Here is a 22,937-nt window from a genome sequence, read left to right on the forward strand (position 1 = left end):
CCTGACTTGGTTTTTGTTTTACTGCTTGCAGCTTAAACGGTGGTTTGAAGTGTAGCTTCTCCTCTACATATTTGCATATATCCTCCCTTCCATTATCCTCTGGGTGCCGGTCTGGCTTCCTGGACTTTGCTGCTCCATTCACAGTGTTCGCAGAGGATTGCTGAGTTTCTCTCCTCGGAATAAAAATGGGATCTGCATGTGGACCCGATTTGTGTCCCAGCAGAAGGCCGACTGGAGAAGCAAACTACTGTTGTGTTAGGATATTTTTTTTCACTGTGTTTTGCAAAGTCATAAGTCAATGCCAGCATTTCACTGGAAGCAGTAACACACGGTCTCTTCTGAACTTCCCATAAGCTGCCCTGATCTCCCTCCTTATCTCAGGAGCAGCAGAGAATCTGCCCTCGTGATGCTCTGCGCTGGCCTTGCAATTCTTGCTGTTACTGGCAGTTGCTATGAAATGTTTTTTTCTGCTTGACTGAAGCATCAGTTTACCTTATGAATAATTATGCCTGCCCCTCTTCTGAAGTTAAATCTGGACCATTTGCTCTGTTTTTGCTTACCTTTGGGCTTGTTGGATAATTTTGCCAAAGTCACATGTCTTGAGAGTCTTGCACAGGTGTAACAGAAGCGCTAAGGTTGTTGGAGGTATGAGTGTCTGCCTTTTGAGTCCTTTTGAAAACAATTTTTTTAAATTGTGACCAATTAAATCGTCATTCTCCTCAATTGCTCTGGGAGACCACTGCTACCTGTTTTATTAATTGTCCTTTTCACTTAAACAACTGATGAAAAGTGAAAGCTTAATTTTTGAGGGAAAATGTGACCCACAAATTATCTGTCCTTATATTTCACCAAGAAGGGCATCACATTTAGGAATCAGGAGAGCTGAGCTATGATCCAGTCCTGCTCAGTATATTGTGACGTGCTGCTTCATTCCTCCGTGTCTGTCCTTGGTTGGCTTGCTCTGTTTTACCTGCTTTAGGTGTAAACCCCTCCAGGCATGGGCTGGTTGTGTCCGTGTGGTGCCTGGTGCTGTAGGTTCTTGTATTAATATTAATATATATTGATTGACTGGCTGAGCTATGCAACTTCGAGAGTTGTTTTGTCTGTTGTGCAGTACAAATAGGAGGCCTGATGCTCTGTCAGCATCTTGGTCTCAGTTGTGATGGATTATGGTTTATACATTACTGCTGTTGGCAGCAAGTTATATTCATGGCCTTTGAATAGACCCAATAATGTATTTAGAAATATGTCCTAACATAGGACATATATTAAGAACGAAGTACCTTAATTACACTGTGGAAGAACTATGATTTGTCCATAATAGAAATATTGCAATAGTATATAAACCAAGCATGAAATTCCAGTTGAAAGAAAGTCATAATATAGTGCAAATAAAATACACTTGAAATGGTAGCTGAAAGGGAAGTCATAATACAGCAACCCAATTACAGGTGAGAGAGGAACCAGAGTCTTTGTGGGGGTGTTGCCAAGTAGATGCAGGTCTGCTCGCTGATTTCATGGAGTAATGAGCCTCAGTTTGGCTGCACAGAAAAGTCTTAGCATCTCGGCAAGAAGTGATGGTTGGAAAGGGTATTTGGAGCAGTTTGGCATTTGAAGAATTAGGTTAATTCAGATCACACTGTTGATTTAACCAGGTATTTTGCGTGTCTGTGTTAGACCATTGGTGGTTCCTAGAAATGTTAAAAACTACAGATAGCTCAATGGAGGGAAATGTAGGGCAAACACAGCAAAGTGTGTGCTTTAAGTTGCAGCTACAGTGAGGGAATGCACTGGTAGAAGGATTTTGTAGTTGTGCCAAATATTCATAGCAATAAATATATCTGTGTTTCAAAAATAGCTGTCTGAGCATCTCCCCAGCTGTCTTCCCCTAAAGCAGGCTTAGGGAGTTCACAGTGTCACTGCGAAGCAGGTGAATTTAGGCTGAAATTTGAAAATTCCATCAAACAGGTTATGTTGTTGAGTTGTACTTGCAGAAAAACATAGAAAATCTTGTCCGACATATTTGCTACAGAGTGAAATATTTAAGAGTTCCAGGAATACAAACTGTGAGCAGGTACCCTGGTGCCTGAGCCCCTAGACTACAGATGGCTTCAGCTTCTCCTTAGCTGCTGCTTAGCAGTAAGAAATACCATTTTTCACTAATATTATGTGCAGTGCAATATAATACAAGCTACTCCCAGAAAAAGACAGAATGCCAGAAGATGTCAATAATACTTTATTAAATAAAAAAAAAAAAAAGTGACACGGGAGTTAAAAGGATTAGACACTGACTCAGAAAATTTTAGTTGAATGTGAGAAAATCTGCCTTCATGCTCTGCCAGCTAATATAGCACATGTGGGTGAAGGAAGACTAAAGCACATCTCTAACCATGTTTCATTTATGTTGCTGAAGTATTACTGTGGGCTCTCATTTCTGAATGTTTCATGGATTTACACAATAAAACGGCCATTGAGCAGAGCTGGCATTCGCGGCCTTCTGTTCCTTGTGTACAAGTCCAAACTTTGCAGCACCCTGGGGGAAACAAAGTAAAGGCAGCTGGATGAATTAACATTAAGTTAATAAAAGTTTAACCAGTCCTAGTGTAATGAAATTGGTATTGGGGAAGGGGGAGAGATGGAGCCTGGGGACATGCGAACGGGGACTTTGTGCTGAAGGGCTAAGAAATACTGAAGCTGAAATAAGAAGACATATTTCTATCTTAAAATGAGAGAGTGACTGGATTCAGGAGAGCTCTTTCACTGTTTAATTTTTATTGTAGAATTATGAAAGAGCAATGTTCTTTCATTTTTCCTTCTCATATATTCAGAAATGCTGTATCCTTTCCCAAGACGATAGCTGGCATCTTGTCTTTTGAGGACCTTGTTGAACTGACGGGTCGGTGCAGGGCGTTGTTGGTTTGTGTTCTGTACAGACTGCTGCCTCTATTGCTCTGCAACGGGGACGTGGGGTTGTTGGGAGAGTGCAATAGTGAGGGAGGGAAGGACAATGCTGCGGTATTACCCAGCTCTTGGAGCTAATGTAGTGAAAACAAATCTTCCACAGCACTTTGCAAATAGTAATCTCCACGAAGAAGGAAGAGAGGTAGCAATCTCTTGGGCTGGCTTTCATAAATCACTTCTAGGACACAGTGCCACCCATCCTTGTTCCCCTGCTGCTCCCTAATTTATCTCCTGTTTGTGTGCTAAAGCGTAATATTAGTTCAGAGAGCATATCTACAAATTGCCTACCTTTCTAGTTCCCTTTGGCATATTGAAACAGTCAATCACTTCTCCTACTACCCATCACCAGCAGGCATTATTTTCACCATGACTGTATCGAGCAGTTTTCCCCCTCTGCTTTTCTCCATGTACTCAGTGGCACCAGTCCTCTACCATTCTTTTGTGGCTTGTTTTGAATCTTTTAATTACCGTAATGCCTATTTAAAAGCAGTCATTTATTTTGCCAATGCAGTGAGTTAGCTGAGTGACAACTCGTTCATGAATTATGCAGCCCAAAGTCTAGCAAGCAACGTGTAGCTGTTCTTCTAGGGGTTGGAAATAGCGTGGTGTGTACTTCGGGCAAAACTGGTGTTTACTCATGTGTCTCGTTGGGTGGGCAGGTTTTCTGTCTTGTTTCTTACGGAGAGGAAGCAGAAATGGCATGTTGGGCTACTTCGGAAAGGCTGGAGAATCATTTTAAGCAGTTGAATTGATGAGAGTCTCTTAAGCAGTTGATGTTAATCAGTAGCTCTCTAGTCTGTGATGAGCAGTAACGTTAAGGTTTTATGTCGGTGGTTACACTCTTTTAAAAGATTGAATAACATCAGCTGTGTGGCCACATTGATTTTTAATGGCCTGTTTTTTGAAGCATAAAAAGAGATTTTGTTTTAATCTACTAAAAGCTCTTTTTAAATTTTAGTTTGTTCTTTCTGATAACATTTAAAACCTTTGAGAATTGACCTTGCAGGGCTGCTTTAGACATTTTTATAGCAGTATTAGTGCCTCTTACCTAAAATGACTTTGAGGAGCTCAGCATCTTAGTTCTGTGCCTCTGCAGTATAACGACCCACGCAGAATCCTTTTATAGGCAGCCACGGTAAGACCAGTTGTCTCTGATCTCTAAGCCCTTTTCCTCCCTCCTAGTAACATTTACCTCAAAAGGCATTGTGTATTGGCATTTTCTAAAGTCTGAGAGAATTTCTTCAGGTGATACTGCCCATTCCTCCAAGCACCTGGTAGTCAGGAATATTCATTCTTTGCTTGAAGCAAAATTATCTTTATAATTGTACTAATTGACTTTTCCTCAACGAGGCATAAACATATCTCATCAGTTCTGTGTAAACATTTTGGCTCCAGCATGGGACTTTACTGAGCATGTGGGAAGCATTTGTTGCCTGTGCTTTGATTGTCTCTTGACTACCTCTTAATTATATTGGCAGCATATTGTCAAGTGGAAGGCAAACGCTGTGGAGCGGAGGGACAAGGTCTGGGACAGCTAAAACGAGCTGCATCTCCTGAATCCATAGAAAAATGCAAGAGCCTTGTAGTTTATTTTTCTATCTAATTGGAGAGGTTGTTTTTAGCTGAGAACAGCTGCCAGTTAGGCTAATGGGATAGATTTTGCTCGGTAATTCTGATGGGAGGATTTGTTTGACTTGGAGCAGGGCGATTTAAGAACTTACTAGAGCAGGTAACTGAAATGCACTGTATCGATTATCACCTCTGGCCTTATGTCTGTAGGCGTTCCTAGAAGAAAAACTGCTTAAGCCTATTGAGGTAAACCCATGATGGCCACAAGTCATTAAAGAACAAATGTGTCTGGAGAGTAAATTAGTTTCTTTTGTTTAAGAAACCCAGGAGGTGGTGGGCTAACTTGCTAGCCTCTCGGAGTGCATAAATTCATATGTTAAAATGAAAAGAGCATGGGATGTCTATGGTTAGAGCGGGGATAATGGTTTCTTGGGTGAAAAGTACCCATTTCACATTTTTAGAGGTGTTTCGGGAACTTTGGAGACCAAATCCATTCATTTTAGTTTGGCCCTCTTTTAGTTTAGTGTGAGCATTTTGAAGCAGACAGTACCACGTTGCATTTGCACTCAGTCTACCACAACAGCTTCCCTGGCCACTGTGCGTAGTTTATGTGCTGTTAGTATTATAGATCACAATACTTTCCTATTACGTAGCACAGCGGATAAGTGTAAAACCAGAACTGTTTAAACGTTTCCTGTTCTTCTGGCTTAGTGTTCATCCCTCCATCCTTAGGGTGAGTCACGTAGAGAACTCTTTGTCAATAAGGTCTCTGTGCAAAACCAGCCCGGAGTTAGATTGATGGAGACTGAGTTCCTTTTCTCAGTGATATGTACAATGACAGTGCCTGTGTTGAGGATGCTGAAAAGGAGAGTTAGAGCAGCAGTGTAGGTACATGTATATCCCCACGGTATGGGTTGGAGGACTTGTCAGCAGGACTACATCTTCCCAAGCTGTTCTGATGTGACTCGAATACAGAGCAAGCAAGGCTTTGGATGCATACAGGGAGGTGTGTGCCTGAAGGATTATGGCTTGGAGCTAATCTAGGATTAAGTTCATTTTTTTAATTTTAAAAAAGTCATAAATTTTTGCATGAGAACAGGTATATAATAACAATTCACTCCTGCTTCTCTGTGCATTACAGAGAGGAGCAGTTTCTGTGAACTTCAGCTAGAGATATTGTTACCTTGCTCACAGTGGTGGGGCAGCGTGCTGTGATGCTGGACTAGACCTCCTCAGTGTCTCTGAATAGTTTTCAGGTGTTAAAACTGCCTTTAGAAAGGGAATATTAAGCATTGCTAAGCCACTCTGACAGCATTGCTTTGTCCATATTCTTGTATGATATTGCTTACGGATAACTAGTAATGGCTTTTTCCTCTTTCACTGTTTTGTCTAGGCAAGCATGGGACCTTGCGGTTGATATTTGCCTTTCCCAATTACCTACAATTATAGAGGAAGGAACTGCATTTAGGGTAAGTTACATAATATATTGAAATGTTGTGTCCCAGCATAACCCATTATTGGAAACCTCAGTTCAGCACTTCACTTTTGCTTTTTAAAATTTGAATTGTTGCAATTTAGTGGTTTATATTTTTGGAAAACTGTAGATCTAGATTCACCTCATTTAGAAGAATAGATTTAACATAAACTTCACACTCTTCACTGTTGTATATGTCTGACTCAACCCATACTGAATTCAAACACCTGTTTCTGTAGGTGTATTTGTATGAAATATATATAGATCGTGTGTGCCAGGATGCCTTTTCGATGTAAAATACCATAAAAAGGACATCTACTAAATGATAGTTTTCTGGTTTTAAAAGTTGGTGAGGAAGAAATTCTTGCCAGTAGAAATGGTGTTTGAGACCTGACTTTCAAAATTTCTGGGCACTCAATCACAACTAACAGTATTGTTATACATACACACACACAAAATGCCAGCATGATTTTTGTAATGAAAGACTTCAGCTTCACACAATGCAAAAATTAGGTCTTAGTGAAGATATTTTCAAGTAAACATAAAATAGAGGAGACTGAGCATATGTCCAAAGCCTTTTCTTACTCATAGTGCCACTAATGAGTCACTGTCTGTTGTGTTTTTTTTTAGCAGAGAGCAGAAAGGTAAAGTTTTTAATACTGTATTTGGCTTAAGTTCCTCTAGTCAGTATAGATTTTTGATATTCCTTTGATATTTTATGGATGGAAACCTTTAAATAATAGTTACTGTAGAACCTCATGCCTATTCCACTATGATGTTCTCACAGATTCTGGATTGTGAATTCCATTAAAGTCACTTAGAAAAATCCATATCCAGATATGGGATATTCATATCCAGTTATAGCCAATGTCCTATCTCCCAGTTTGGATTTGCTACTGGAAGTGTACCCGAAGAGATTCACAAGGTGGGGTTGTAATGATTTATGAGGAGGTTTCTGATCCTGACAAATGTAATTTCTCATGTATTTTGACCAGACCTCGGGGTATGTGGAACTCTCAGTCTGCAGTCGCAGCTGGAGGAGCTGGGTGCTGCAGGTTCCCAAACTGGCCTAGACACTAGAAGTAAAGGCAGGAGCAAGTCCTCATCTGTGCTCGGCCTTACACTTTTATTTAAAATCCCGCCCAGTTAATACCGTGTAGCTCCGTGCCTGTTGTGTAGAGAACAGTTACTAACCTGTTGAATGTCTCTCTCAGACACCTACCGAAATAGCACAGAACTTGGCTATTAGGTTGGGAGGGAGTGGGAAGGTTTTAGCTTTGTCCTGTGACAAATGGTGGGGGAAGACAGATATTGCACATCTCTGATCTACTCCTTGTGTTCTAATCAAAATTTCGCCCTCAACCCTCTTGATTTATTCCGGCGGGAGGTGGTGTATATCAGAGGAGGCTTGCTGCTGGCCGGCAGTAATGCAGCAAGGGATGGTTGTTTAATGCCAGGCAGGGGAAGGGGCGTTGTGTTCCTGGGGTTAGTCAGCCTGCTCCCTGCCGAGGCTGACAGAAGCGGCGGTGCTGGGCCCGAAATGCCCGGGGAGCCCAGGATCACCTGCGGCCTTTCTCTGGTCCCGCGGGCCGCTCGGGGCTGAGCGTCCAGGCAGGCCCTGGATAAAGCAATCCCTAATCTCCTTAGGGCTGTTCTGTTGCAGCAGCACGATATAAACCACGTGCTCCTGGCTTCTGCTTATTCTCTTGGTGTTCTTTGCTAGTCAGGCCTGGACAATAACCCAAGGGAGCAGAGCCCAGGGTCTAACGATGGTGGGGGCCTGGTGGGCTTCTTGTGGGTTTGGGTGGGTGCAGGCCCCCTCCTCCCGTCTCTTCCCTGCCCTCGATTTTTGTTTCCTCTGGATTTCTAACTGGATGTTAGTACTTTCTGACACCTGTTTTGTACTACGGGCTGTGCAAGCTAGGTGGCAAAAAGAAAGGGGGTGCTCCCTGGCTGATGTGCCCAAGGACTGTCCATGGAGCAGAGCTTTGGGAGTGGGTGTTGTGTTATTGACCAGTCCCCGATGGTGTTAAGGGAACAGATAAACCTAAATATTTTAGGTTTTTCCATAGTACTTTTTGTGCTGATGTCTAAGCACCAAAGCACAGCTATTAGCTGATATTGGGAGTTCATCCCACTCCTGATATGTTCCCCTGATGCCCTGCTAAAGGTATTAAATACTGCAGCTCTCTGCAGGTTACTTCTCTGTTCATTTATCCAGGATATCTCTGTGAGTGGGTTACCTCCAGTTAAATGTGTGGGTTCAGTATTGTAAGTACACTTACAGGTTTTTTGTTTGTCTTTAGAAAGTAATTTTACTGTGTTATGGGGGTCAGAAGTGATGGATAGCTAAATAAAAGGTTTGAATTAAAAAAAAAAAAAAAAAAAAAAAAAAGACATCTACCTTGCAACCCAAGCCAGCACATCTGAATGGCCACCTGTTTGGAGGACAGGTTTATGGCAGCCAAGGAGGAGTGAGATGTGGATGGATTCATTTTTCATTGCTGTTGGACTGCATTCACTGTGGTCTGGGCAGAGGCAGCGCTGTGTGCTAAAGAAGTGAAAGTACCTCTGCAGAGCTGATAAATTGACTGCTTTGTCTGCATCTCATGTGGAAAGGGTTACCCAGATTTTCCCCGGAGCTTTTGTGATACCTTTTCCTGTTTCTCTAGCCTTTCCTTCCCCTCTTTCAAACACTTATATTGGAAAATGCAAATATATTTAAAGGAAATTGTATCTGATCAGTCCTTGGAAAATTTCTTTATTAAAAAACAGACCAAACAAAAATTAAATAGAATACTTTTCGGAGACAATAAACCGTTTGAGTCCGTAGGCTCCAAGACTATCTGCTTCACTTGTTCTAAAGCCAAACCTGCATCCATATTCTTGCTTTAACAGCACAGTCCCTTCTTTGCGGAGCAGCTGACGGCATTCCAGGTGTGGCTGACGATGGGCGTGGAGAACCGCAACCCTCCGGAGCAGCTCCCCATCGTCCTGCAGGTGAGCTCGGCCGCCGGCCCCTCTGTGCACAGCTCTCCCTGCCCGCTGAGTGCTGCGCTGCCAACCAGATGGCGTTTGGGTACAGAGATTACGTGGGCTCCTTCAGGAATAATTAGAGCTGATTGCGTGTTTGCTAGACCTGTGCAGATGAAGATAAAGTGCTTTTCTTCCCCCGTACCTTCACTCTGTTGAGCACGACTTCCTGGTATCGTCCATTTGCAGCTTCAACAGTATCAGGCTGTGCTGCCTCCTATTTTGCTGTGAAATAGCAAGACTTTTTCACAGAGTAGCACATCTTTGTTTTCTCCTGTAGTATCTCCTCATATATGCTAGCTCTGTCATGCAGAGACTTTATCTCCTGTATGTTTTCTCAAAGTGGGCATTGCTGCAGTGTAAATGGTTTGGAAACGGCTTCCTTTTCTGTGCTGCTGGTACAGCCTGGTAAGTGTTCCCTTTAATGCGATGGTGAAATTTCACTGCAAGAACAGAAACAAGTCTCTGAAGACTGTGCCTGGAAGGAACGTAGAGTTCTGGTAGGCATTTGCTCAGACTACACAAAGTTCATTTGTAGAAAGAAGAAGTAAATCTAGCAGAAACGTAACACCTCATTTCAAATCATGTTTTATAGCAAGGAAAATATGACAGTTGTTCATCTGCTCTTGCCCTCTCCTCAGATGTTTGTATTGACGGAAATATAAACCCTCATTAAGGTAGCTGTGGTATCTTTTCTATCAGGCAGCAAAATTTAAATTCTTCCTGTTTAAAGGTACATGGTTCCAGTCATCTCTACAAGGATGTGTGATTTCTTTCACTAAATGTGAGAAGACTCACCTTCCCTCTGTTAGCTACCAACTTGTTTTGTGACTGACAGCACCATCAATCTTTGTGAGACCAAATCTTAATTTCCCTAAGCCTCCCAAGTCTCGAGAGATCAGCTGGATAAACAAATGTAAGGTTTGTCTCTGTCACTGCAATGGGAGAAGGCAGGCTTCTACTCTAGCACCAACGTTGCTGCTTTCCAGTCAATTATTTGGCACCAGAGGGCTCTGCAGGTAGCTTAACCTTGCAGTGGAATTGAGAGGTCACCTGGCGAAGGAATCTGCTTTCCTTCCTGGAGCAAAAATGAGCTAGGACAAGGTAATTATTCTTACAGTTAAGGTGTACGTAGTTGTTGAGAGGGATAAGTTGGCTTGTTAACAGTTTGGAGATGCTTTGAATCAGAGAACTACAGCTTAGGAAAGGAGAGGAACTGTGTTTCAGACCCCCCTTTGAGTGCCTTTTTGCTTTGAGCCCCTGAGAGTGCTTAAACTGCACTGCTGCAGCCTGACAAAGGTTGATTCTGTTTTCCCATTTTAGATGTGCCCCTGGGGGAAGATAGTACTTGAGTGCCAGGGGCACGGTGCCAGCCATGCAAAGCTTGGCTTTCTCAAGGGCACGGAAACGGTCCTTTGTAAACGGCCTTCTGTTGGCTTCAAGAAGTTCCAGATTCCACTTCTTGAAGTTCCAAATTCCATTCCAAATCTTGCTGTGTATGGGGCAGGTTGAACACAGGTGGCCTCCTGGTGCAGGGGGGAGAGGAGTTATGGAAGACAGCACTCAGCATATGCAAGCGCTCGATGCTTGAGGAGGTGCCTCCTGTCATAGGATTTTTCACCTGGAAATCCTTTTCAGTTACATGCTTTTTTTTTTTTTTTTTTTTTTCCCCCGGCTACAATAGAATTTATGGCTTTTCTTTCTTTCTTTCCTTTTTCTTTTTTTTTTTTTTCTTGAAGGTCAGATAATAACACCATTGTCAAATCTGTATGCCTCCCATGTCTGCGTAAGCACCCTGCATCTGATATGTTCTTTGCTGTCATTTCAGTTCTGCCCCAGCTTCTACCATGCCCTGGTTTCTATTACTGCTTTAATCTTAAACAGCTGGCCCTGTTATTCCTGTGCTGGGCATCTTTAAAGCACACTGTTAATCGTGCCAAGTTCTGTAGTAAGTTTATGGAATAGGCTGGTGCCAACTAGGGCAGGATGACCAAAATGCTTTCTCTTATGACCTATCTTGGGATCTGAGCTTGCATATTCAGAGGTGAAACAATTAGAGCAATTAACACGCCCTCCCATGTAAGCATCTTTTTCATCTGGACTTTCTCTGCACAGCTTTAGTACCTAGTGTCAGTTGTCCATGATATGAGATGTAAGCCAAGTAATTCAGTTATTTTTCAATATTAAACATGAAAAACAATTTAATTTGAATATGCAATGTGGAAAAACATTGAGAAGGGGATGGAATTGGGGAGCTAAATCAGCGAGTTGCTTTCCCTAAGACCCATGCTGAGGGATGTTACTCATTTTAAACTGAGGATTAAATGTTGCATTCCAATATCTTACATCTGTTAAGGAGATTAAGAACTGAAAGTCTGTCTGTTAATATTTCACACCAGGGTAGGTATAAGCCAGTAAACTACCACCTCATTATCGTTGTCAGACTCCGTTTTAATGAGATTTTTATTAACGACTAATGTGACCTTTTGCTTCCCCCTTAAGTCTCTTATATTGATTTGCCAAGGAAAGCAAAGCCTCTTTTTCTTCTTCTGAGCTGTTTTGAGTACTGGCAGGCTGGTGCTGCTGCTCACCTTTGAGTCCTTCCTGCAAATTCAATCCTGTTTCTGCTTTACCGAGAAAAGGCAGAAAGCTGAGAGTATTTCAAATCTGTAGTGGCTGCTTCCAGCTAGCAGAGCTGTGCTGCACAGGTACCATTGCACTTCAGAGAAATATCAACAGGGAGGGCAACTGGAGCAAAAACTGGGAGCCTGAGGGTGCCTGTATTCCATGGAAAACATTTGCAAGTGTCTGCCGAAACTTCGTGGAGGGGAGCATTGCTGGAAGGGAGCAACCCACTGGTGATGCTATTCAGTGGGGTGAAAGCTTTCAGCAGCCAGGGTTTGTCCTGCTACTTTTTCCATTTAGATTGTCATTTTTTTCAAAGTTACGTGATGATCCCGAGGTCCTTTTATGTTCACAAAGAGCTTTGTTTTTTTCTAGTAATAACTGTTGTCCCTTTCCTCTACAGGTTCTTCTGAGCCAGGTACATCGGCTCCGAGCTCTCGATTTGCTGGGAAGATTTTTGGACCTGGGGCCCTGGGCAGTTAGCTTGGTGCGTTTGTGTTGCGTGATGTCTTGTAAAAGTCAATTAGACCCTCAGTGTAGGTGATAAATATAAACAGTGATTTATGGAAGGGAGGTGTGGAGGATAGTCCACGGATTTGACAAATGACTGCGTTTTATGTATTCTTCACTCATATGAAATGGAGCAAGCATCCCTAAAAGAAAAGTGGTTTATATTAATCAAGGAGGCCAAATAGCTTTTCATTTGCGTTACTACAAAGAGGAGTTACTTAGACACGGCTGAGTGTAAAATATTGGAAGCTACAAAACTGGAGGAAATATCCAGGTCAAGTAAGGAGGTTTGTCATGTAAAATAAATAACAACAAAAAGCACGTATGTTTATCATCCTCCTCTCTCAGCTTACTAGCTGCATCATTTTCTTCTCTTCTTTATCAGTTTGGTCTCTGGGTTGCATAAGCTTTGTATAAGCTCCTCTGAGAGGAGGCAACTGCCTTCTGCATTTTGGAAAGTGGCTAGCACAATGCAGATAATAAATAAGAATGAAACAGAGGAGCAGTTAAAAGCACGCTTGTAAATGGAGCTATTTGTTGGTAACGGTGATGAAGACGAACCACCAGCTGGCAGAGAAATGCCTCTATGATGGGCCTTTTTATTGGCCTTCTTTACCTTTCATTTCCATCCTCAAGACTCCTTCCTACACCACCTGCAGCTCTTCACAGCCAGCTTATCCCACAGCAGTAAGAGGAAAGTATGCTTTAAAGGTGGTTTGAAGCCCTCTGGATTATAAACTTCTGTGAGGATCAGAACGTAGCTGTGGGTAAGCCACAGCTGCCCTTGCTGTGGCTGTTCTGCATGTTGGGGGGGACCCACCAGGATCCCAGGCTCCTGGCAGTGTGCCCTGCATGCAGCTGGCATGTCCCCGAGGGAAAGTGCGATCCTCCCCGTACGGTTTCTTTCCATGGCAGTCTGGGAAGAATCCCACCGCAGTCACAGTGGGATTCTCAGAGATTTAGCACATCGCGTGTCCTCCTGTGAGCAAAAAGCTTGGTAAGAAGTCTGTGTAAGTGAGAGGCCTGTTTAATTTCCAGTGGGAAGACTGTAATTATCGAGCTTTTGCAATATGTTTACTTGTGAAAGCAAATGGCCCCATCAGAGAAGAACACGACATATCATGAAGCATAAAATAGCACAGGCTGTAACGAGTAGAAGCTAGTGCTAGATTAACTCTGAGTCTCACCGGACCAAATGAGTCTGAAAATACCTGGTGACATCCAGGATTAAAATGAGCAATAGGCAAATACGCAGGGATCCCCAATTTACTAGAAATGTGTGAAATTGTTTTGTACCAGATTTCTCATCTGTGTTATTAAATGTGCTACATCTTCACAAAATGTTCAGTTCTGCCTCTGTGCAGTGCTGCTGCTGCAGAGCTGAGGGGTTTCTAAGGATTTGCTCTTCTCTCTGGCTCCGCAGGCCCTGTCTGTTGGCATCTTCCCATACGTGCTGAAGCTACTTCAAAGTTCAGCTCGTGAGCTGAGACCACTTCTTGTCTTCATCTGGGCCAAAATTCTCGCAGTGGACAGTGTGAGTACTTCCGAATACAGCTGCTCCTGTGTTTTACAGCAGTGTGCCTTTTTCCCCTTTGCTTAATCCAGTTGCTTTACAATTTAGATTTTCTCTTGAGGCACTTCAAAAGGATGCTGTATTATCTGAAGACCAGTGTATTTCTCATTAGATTATCCCACTTGTATGCAAAACTGATTTTTTTGGTGACTTTAACTTAGGAGTCCTCTCCCAAGTCTAATGTGATACTATCTTGGTGCATTGCTGCAGTGAACATGGTTGGGGTAGAAGTATTTATCCCCCACAGAAGACATTTTATTCCTATCACAGGTCCACGATTCTGGTCTTCTCTACAATATTTTGTCACTTTCGGGTTAAGGTTTAAAAATGAGCCCTGTTTTTTTAAAGGTGGTCTTAACCAGAGCTCTAGCTTTTTGTTGTTAGTGGTGTGTGTTTTGTTTTGTTTTGTTTTGTTTTTTTAATAAATAATTGAGCAGATAAGTAATTATAGATACATTTGTATAGTCGTATACATGACTAGGATTTGTGGTTGCAGTTAGTTGAGCACTTGAAAATTATTAGGAATGCTACACACAGTTAATTGTAGGCACAATTATAAGCTGATCTACAAGCAGTTTAGACAGCTTTATAAGTTGGATCTTGCCTATTTTGCTTTTTATTTTTATTATCTCTCTTCCATTTCAGTTTGGAGAATAATACTGAATTTGTTGGAATTTTTCCCTGCTGCTCATATAGCATTGTCAGGTTTAGTTTTATAAATATATTTTCATTAACATCCTAAGAGGATTTTGGAAAGCAAAGAAAATGAAAACTATTCATCTTAGAGCTACTCTTGAAAATCTTATTTTGATGCATGCCTCTCCATGGCTCACACTTCAGCCCCAGGTATGTTATGGAGTAGGCTCATGTATAATTTACGTGGGTGTCACGCCATCCTTCACTGTCTCTGGTGGCAGAGCCAATCTGAGAGTGCTCTCTTTCCCCCCTGCCCTCTCCTGCCAGCATCAGTATTGCTCCCTTGCTCTGTTTTATTGCCCCGTTCATTTGGTAGGCCACGCTTTAAAAAACAGAACAGCAAAAATGCTTTTCAGTTCTGTGTTGGGTTTCTTCCCATTGTTTCAATTCCCTGTCTCCTCAGACAAGTGGTGTAAGTGAGATGGGAGGAGAGGGCAGCAGCAGCAAGAAAGGGGAATGAACGTCACCAAGGCAGGGGACAGGCAGCTGCTTGGATTGCTGCACCGTAAAGGGAGCAAATACGTCCTAGTATCAGAAGCTAAAGGACTGCTGTATTGATAGCTGGCAAGTGAGAAGAAAGCAGTGCCCTTCCCTCCCCTGCTGACACGAGGTTTGGCCGTGTACATTTGAAACAAAGCGTTGCAAAGATTAAAAAATGGTGTAATTGTGGGCCTGGTGTAATTGCGTGGCAGCACACACATGGGTGAGCAGGAGGCTGCGGGGCCATGGTTCTCGCCCTGCCCTGGGCTGCACTGCCTGGGTCAGCACAGGGGGAGTGGGGGCCACCTCTGTCACCCAAGCAGAAGCCATCGCCCAGCATCAGGGGACGTGTGTGTGTGTGTCCAGGTGTTCTGCCAGGTAGTCTTCATCCCTACAGTACCTGAGCAGCTCTGTCTCCTTCATCCACCACCCCCTGACGGTGCACTGTGTTTGGTTCCAGGAGACTGGAGCTGATGAAATTACTTTCATTAGGACTGGAGCTGAGCTGATTGCTCACGCCTCTTTGCCTGGGGTATGAGTGAGAGCAAGTTATGTAAGACTCCTAAGTGCCCTGGAGAGCAGAACATCCTGCTGAGATAATACTTCTGTTCTGGATCCTCCTGCTCAGACAGGGAGGCAGAAGGAAGGTGCTGTGGGGTGAGACAGCAGCGCAGTGTGCCCCACGTCCCTTCGGACAGCACCGGCCCTCCTCGTGGTATCCTGCGAGGAGTTGTGCCTCAGCATTAACGAATCACAGGACAAATCAGCGACGTTATAGCACCACCGCATCTCAGAATTGTTTGTGTGATATGTAGGTGAAAATAAGCACGGGGGTATTTAGATTAATCTGCTTTAATTCCATGTATAATCAGATGATTTTTCATAGGATATTCAATGAGGACTTTAGTCATCTCTGCCTGAAGCCTGCTGGAGTATTTCTAGACAGTCCACCTGCAGAGCTGCATAACAAGGGAAGGTTCAAAGTTGCCTCCTGTAGGTATCTGGCAGGTATAGGTTGGTGTAGGAGTAGCATTATGTGCTGCCACACGTAGATGGCCATAAAACTGGCAAATGCAGTTTAGGTCAAGATTTTGCCACATGCTACATTGATAACGTTTGGTAAACAGCACCATCGAAATTTGAAATACTTGAATTTAAACAGAAAAAATTTTCCCTCTTGTGATTAAGGATTATAATCAGAAATTTAAGCAAGACTAAAAAAAAAAAAGCAAACATACATAAAACAATGCTGAAAGAAGTAAATATTACTGATGTGGGATAGCAAAGAAAGACTTAATAGCACCTGAAATAATTGTCTGAAGACAATAGCAAACAAGCATTTGTCCTACTTTTTGAAGGAATAATGACACAAATTTTGTGACCTTTGTTAGCAGGATTGTGACTACTAACTCATCTCTTATGCTTAACACAAATATTCGAGTTAGGTGTTCCAGGAAGATGATTCCCTGCCCACGTAGGGCAGTGATCGGGATCCCCACAGCTGTGGCAGTGCTGCTGAATTCCAGGAACTTGTGATATTTCTAGAGACGAGTTACACAGCATGCATGTCGTTTTAGGGAGGAAGAAGAAATCTGTGCTCTGTGGCTTGTTTTGGTCACGTTGTGTTGTTATTCACAAGAATAGCTGCTTATTCTTTGAAGAAGTGTTACTGATGTTGGCTTTCCATATTGTTCAATAGGATCTAAACAGGGAGGATTTGAGTAAATGCGTTGGCTTTATTAAAGCTGCCTCTCTCCCTTGAGCCTCGGGTGATGGAGCAACAGTGGCAGCACAATAACGTAGTGTAAAGATGGGCATCCTCTCTGTGCTGGTGTCTGTCTACATTGCAGCTAAGAGGTTTTTATTTTTTTTTTCTGAGGAGTTAAAAGCGTTCCTGCTGAGAACGGAGGGTGGAGGGGGGGGGAAGCCTATTTTTTGTGCAGCATTACACAAAAGTCAGGGAAGCCTCTCGTAGCTGCAGCATGGCATCAATTCATTTCCTCTGCTTATTTGGTCTGCCAAAACCAGCGTCTTTACTCCCTTCAGCAATAAGATATTCTCTTGCATCTCTGTCTTGCCATCCCCTCTCCTTTCAACAGTTAGTTCCCTCCTTCACCTCCTATGCCTGATAAAAAATACATGATCCTGTCTCTGGCATAAAGCATACAATAGAACCCCTGTCACAGGGGAAATTGAATGCCAAGTCAGTTTTTACTCCCTTAAATTTTCACTTTGGTAGTATGCATTCTCTCGGTTTGACCCTGATATGTCATACATGAAGCCCGAGCTGGTATGTTAGCACGAAGAAGTTCTTGGTGTACGCTGAGCTGTTGAATCGGGGCCGTGTGCTTCACTGCTGATGCTGCCCTAGAAAACCTGCATTCTCCTCCCTGCAGGGCTTACCAGGCAGCGGAGTTACTCTGCAGGCTTCGACTGCGTGTAGCAGGAAATCGTGTTGTTACGTGCTGCTGTGGTACCGGTGCAGTACACGTCAGCATTTGACCAAATAATGCAGAGATCAGTCGTGTGTGTGCGATGAGTCGAAATCTTCTTGCCAAAATACAGTCTCACCCAGGTGGGGATTGCACAGTACGGGGGATGAATAATTCCTTCGCCATCCCCTTGCAGGTTTACTGGTAACAGCTCAGTGACGTGGGTCCCTGTAAAAGGAACACGTGCCAGGTTTATTCAGTGCTGTCGTCTCCGAGAGCTGTCCTGCTTGTAAAGACGGTGCTTTAACATTCGCGTAGACACCTCACGTCCTGGCTGCAGGGCTGAACTGGAAGGCTGCACCTTCCATAACTGGGCAGGGGGTGAGGTACACGAGAAGGGTGAGGTGCCAGACCCACCTTGAAGCTTCCCTGGCTCCACAGCCCTGCAGATCAGACGGGGCCAGCCTGGGGGAAGAGGCACCCGGGGGCTTGTGCAGCATCCGAGTGCTGGGCAGCCAGGTGGGGCCACCAAGGCAAGCTGCTTGCTGGGACGTTGGTAGCTGGCCTGAAGCCATAATGTCCTCTGAGAGGCAAGCTCAGGGCCTTTACCCCCGTACCTGGGGACTGTTACAGATTTGACCAGGATTTTACACGCATTATGCAGATATCTAACTGTGCAGCTAGAAGAAAGTGAGCAGCAATTAGCAGCAGATCTGATCTGTGGTAAGCTAATTGCCATGGCTTGGGAATGGAAAGCAGGTGGAGAAGTAGACCAGAAGCTTTTGGAAGACCTTGTCTTACAGCATCTTTATTTTGCTATATGTGAGAAAAAAAAAATATATCAGATTCCTCCTTGGTTTTGTCTTTGATGGCTCTCGGACACTGGTAGAGGTATAATGTGGGGCAGAAATGTCAAATTTAACTCTTTTCCTCAGTAGAAAGTCATATTTTTGGTTACTGTTTCTGTCACTTACGTGGCTGTGGTTACTCTCTTCCCTGCTGTCCCTTCCGAGGGGTGCTCTGCTCATGGCCCTGATGGAGGGGATGCTCTTTCCTTTGCTTCTCACATGAAAACTGGACTTGAGAAAAATGGTTAAGACATGAAATATGCATACATTGTTGGAGGAAAAAATACTTTTATGTTGGTGTACTCATTGTTTTTTTTCCTTTGTCTCTGTCTCGTTTTTCAGTCATGCCAAGCTGACCTTGTGAAGGACAACGGTCACAAGTATTTCCTTTCAGTTTTGGCAGATCCTTATATGCCAGTAAGGACAAGTCATCTTTATTCAGACTCTTCTAGCATTTGCTTAGCTTGTCGGGGCTTAAATGTTGCTGTTCTGATGCAGCTGCTGCTCAGGTAGGGCTGCCTCCCACCTCCAGCTACAGTGAGACCTGCTGCTCTACCGCAGTCAGAGCTGAGCCATGGAGTCAGCAACCGGGGAATTAAAAATGCTAGTGCCAAGTTGTGTGATGGAGACAGCCAAATTTGTGTGAAGCTATTTAAGCCCAGATTACTCAGGGGTGAAGATGGGAGCTGTGGGCTTCTGGGGGCTGGGTGCAGAGGCAGTCCAATTTCCCTGTAACTTTCGTAATTCACTCTGCAGAAGTTTTTTTGTGTGGTTTCCTGTAATGAATATTTGTATGCCTCCTCCAGAACAATACACGGAGGTTGGTTGGGAGGATCATATTGGCAGCCTGAGGATACAAGTTTATCAAGTGTCTGAGGCGTATGACAGGGCTGGGTGACAAGAAAATTCCAGTTCTCTCTCCTCTCTTGCTCTTTTAATGAGATCATTCTGAGTGCAGTTTCTATCGCATGTTTCAGAAAGCGAGGAATGTAGTTGTTCTCTGACCTGTTTTCTAGATAACAATTAGTTGTATATTGTTTTAAGGCTGAACACAGGACAATGACTGCTTTTATTCTGGCTGTAATTGTTAACAACTACAACACAGGACAGGTGAGTCCCAACATCCTTTTTCCTTTCATTGTCTCTCCTATTTGTTCTCTGCTTTGTGCCTTTCCTTTGATAAAAATGTCCCGGCTTGCATTAATGCACAACCCTGAACAGGGGAGCTGAAATAGAAGGTTGCTTTACATTATTTTTTGGTGGAATAAAAGAAAAATTGACCTGGAGGTGTGACAAACACATTATGGACGCAGCACCTGGACGCGGAGGTTAAGGACACAAGTCACTGAGCAACCAGCCCTCCAGGCACTACACTGACACGCTGCTAAAGAAATAGTGCCTAGGTCCTGTCGAGTGGAAACTTGATGGCTGTGATAAAGTTCTTGGGAAGAGTGTATGGAATGAGCCATAAACCTTAGGGCTCTGACAGGTGCAAGGAGTATTTCCAAAGAGGAAAAAACAAGCTTTAAATAATACAGGAAGTATTTCTAATGCTGAACTGTTTAGCTAGCTATAACAGCGTGTAGTTGACCTTCCCTTTATGCTCCTTCCAAATGGTATTTTGGAACAAAATCAGTATATGACCAAGGAATAATTATTTTCTCTTGCTTTCCTGTCTATTTCAGAAATAATCTTCTTTGCTGATGATGAGATGGGAAGATGTCAACCAAAATAAATTGCATTGATTTGTGTTTTAGGAAGCCTGCCTTCAAGGAAACCTGATTGCTATTTGCCTGGAACAGTTAAACGATCCACATCCTCTTCTGCGTCAATGGGTAGCCATTTGTTTAGGACGGATTTGGCAGAACTTTGACTCAGCCAGGTGGTGTGGTGTGAGAGACAGCGCTCATGAAAAGCTCTACAGTCTCCTCTCTGATCCAATCCCAGAGGTAAAAATCCAACTTTTTAAATAAACAACAGCCAAGTTGTCAGACCTCTGAAAGCAGGCTGCAGAAGTACTCATAAAACCAGGGCCTTCAAGAGCTTCATGATTGTGTGTGGTTCAAAGAAAGATCTTATCACTGCTTCTTCAAGATGGTTCAAATCATACAAGCCCTGTGAGAGAAGCAACTAAAGAAATGCAGGGGCTGTTCCTACAGCCCAAAAGTCTCGAAGTCTTGGAGCTGGCGATAGGAGACACCACCTTTTTTGCTTCTTGGCATATCAGAGGCATTTTAAAAATGTGGTCCCAAAGCTCACTGTGTGTTTCAAAAAAACCTCTAATCTTTTTTATCTGAGTATGAAAACTGTTCTCCTCCCGGTATGTGTGAAAGTACATCTTTAATTGAATGTGTTTTACCCTTGTGACCAACTCTTCAAGAGAGAAGAGATTCTTGTGCAGAGCATGCCTGTGATTGACAGAGCCTGTCAGACCCCAGTGAAATTACAGTGCATGTGGGAGAAGTAAGCCTGGAGATAAACACCAGTGCTGACTTGCAGTGATTAAAGATTGGATTCCCTTTTACATTCAGTCTCCTGTCCTGTATCCTCTATCTCCTTTCTCTTGCCTAATCTTTCCCCCATTTTATAAACCGTATTTATTCGGTGATCAGGTTTACCTGTCTTTACAACACATCTGCAGCTCTGTTTGGGGAGCTGAGTGATCGTTTCTGCTTTGTGAAGCACATTCTGCACTCACTGGTTATACTGTATCCCCACTGTTTTCAGTCTGCCAAGGCAAGCTGTAAGCCATCTGATCCCTCTGTTCTTTGTGTGATCTGGCAAAATTTGCCCAGATTTGAGCTGCTGTCTTTTCTCTTTTCCCTTTTCCCATTTTTCCCATTTTCTGCTACCTTTTTCTATGCCCTTATCTGAAGACTGTAGTTCAGCGCTGTTATTAAAGAGATCCACATGCCAACAGTAACTCCCAGTGTACCTTATTCCTATTAATTAATATTCTGTGCAGTGTCAACTGGAAAAATCACCCAGGGGAAGGTCACTGAGTATTCTGGGAAATAAAATGTACTCCTTCATCTGTGAATACTTAAAAGTCAGTGCTTTGATGAACCTGTTTTGGTTCTTAGTCTCTGTGGGCTTCCGTTTAGCCCTCACTATTTACCTGACACAGTAGCCTCGGTTTCCAGAGATGCCATTTGTGAGGATAAAACATCCCAATGGTAAGCTCCAGGCTGGAACCAAGAGAAAAATAATAATGAATGCTTGCGTCTCGCAGGTTCGCTGTGCTGCAGTCTTTGCACTGGGAACGTTCGTGGGCAACTCAGCTGAGCGGACCGACCACTCCACCACCATCGACCACAACGTGGCGATGATGCTGGCCCAGCTGATCAACGACGGCAGCCCCATGGTTAGAAAGGTAGGGAGGGGGCTGGCGGTGCAGGAGTTTGGTGGGTTTGTGCTGGTGAGCTCTGCACCGTGCTGAATCAGAGTGCATTATTGAATGGACTTTTTAATGAATCAGACTCATTTCAAAGCATCTGGTTCGTTGTGAAGGCTTTTAGCGTTGGTTCCTGCTGAGAAGCAACAAGCACGCTGACCACAGCGTTTGGGCTGCCTGCTCAGTGCAGGATGGCCGCATGCAGGAGCGCGCTGGGATGCTGGTTCATCTGCTCGCCCTTTTTCAGTGCATGTACTATGATGTTTCATTTACTATGCAATTTAAGGAGTCCACTGAAAGGAATAATATAACTAGTGTGTATTAAGTCAGTGTCCAGTAGCTGACAAGATTGTCATTCAGATCAAGGTGTTTCTGCTTTTTAACAATGGATCTCTGATTTTGATCATTTATTCAATTAAACAAATGTCTAACACAGCAGTAACAATCTCAGAGTTTTGTGGGCATTTTTATTTCCTGGCTGTACGTTATTGTGTGGTGGTGTTTGTTCTTTGAATTTAAAGGGAATGCAATAACAGAGATATGGAAGGAGAGGAGTTACACTGAAGTCTTTTTCAGGTGGACAAAACCCTGAGAATTCTGGTTAAGCAACTATTCTGTTAATGCTCTTCTGTTGGTTTCTGTTTTGATTGCAAAATCTTACATTACAGGATCTCAGGTTTTAAATGAAACGGTAATCTGTTGCTAGAACCATGGAGTTTGTGACAGTCCTAGGGAGGAAGAGAAGAGGGAAGTAAGAGTACTGCAGAGAGAATGTGAGAGCTTGTAAAAAGATCTTCTTGCTTTTAGAAACCATAAGGAGGGATGACAGAATGGCTACAAGTAATACTTCAGGTCCTGGAGAATTATTTTCTGCCACACCGTTGTACAACAATGGTACATTTGATGTTTTAGGTTGTTTTTGATGGGATGTAGTTTGGTGTCCTAAAACTTGCGTTTGCTTAACTGTGGAACATCAATACCCTGACAAGTAGTCACCAGCATTATGAGGATTCATTTTGGTTGTCTTTTCCAGCATTTATCAGTTTAATTAAAGAGAGAACTGCATGTCACACTATACGCTCGTTGAGATTCATAAATCTCTATTTTGGAGATTAGTCTCCTGAACAGAGAACAGCAATCAATGCCAGATCTTCACCTCTCCTGTTTGCTCATTCCAAAAGCATAGCAAATGCTGTCCATTGGAGGGCCTGAACTTCACCATCTCTACCCTCCCTACCCCAATAATTCAAGGTTTCTGCATTGCACTGATGAGAATGAATTGTCTCGATCCTTTGTGGGTACGCGGCATCGTCCTCACGTTAGCTGCTGATATGGCAGGTCA

At 43.3% G+C, this 22,937-nt stretch overlaps 1 protein-coding gene across 2 annotated transcripts in view; it reads left to right on the plus strand.

The window, feature by feature from the left end:
* Nucleotides 1-22,937, plus strand: part of RPTOR (regulatory associated protein of MTOR complex 1) — a 135,973-nt gene that overhangs the window by 64,917 nt on the left and 48,119 nt on the right. For both annotated transcript variants that reach the window (XM_084298491.1, XM_084298492.1), the window contains exons 10-17: nucleotides 5,924-5,999; nucleotides 8,903-9,004; nucleotides 12,066-12,149; nucleotides 13,596-13,706; nucleotides 18,544-18,618; nucleotides 19,246-19,311; nucleotides 19,959-20,150; nucleotides 21,434-21,574. In XM_084298491.1, coding sequence (XP_084154617.1) covers nucleotides 5,924-5,999; nucleotides 8,903-9,004; nucleotides 12,066-12,149; nucleotides 13,596-13,706; nucleotides 18,544-18,618; nucleotides 19,246-19,311; nucleotides 19,959-20,150; nucleotides 21,434-21,574 — 847 coding nt within the window. The remainder of the gene's footprint in view (nucleotides 1-5,923; nucleotides 6,000-8,902; nucleotides 9,005-12,065; nucleotides 12,150-13,595; nucleotides 13,707-18,543; nucleotides 18,619-19,245; nucleotides 19,312-19,958; nucleotides 20,151-21,433; nucleotides 21,575-22,937) is intronic.

The sequence above is a fragment of the Netta rufina genome, assembly GCF_964035555.1.
Source record: "Netta rufina genome assembly, chromosome: 19".
Classification (NCBI taxonomy): Eukaryota; Metazoa; Chordata; class Aves; order Anseriformes; family Anatidae; genus Netta; species Netta rufina.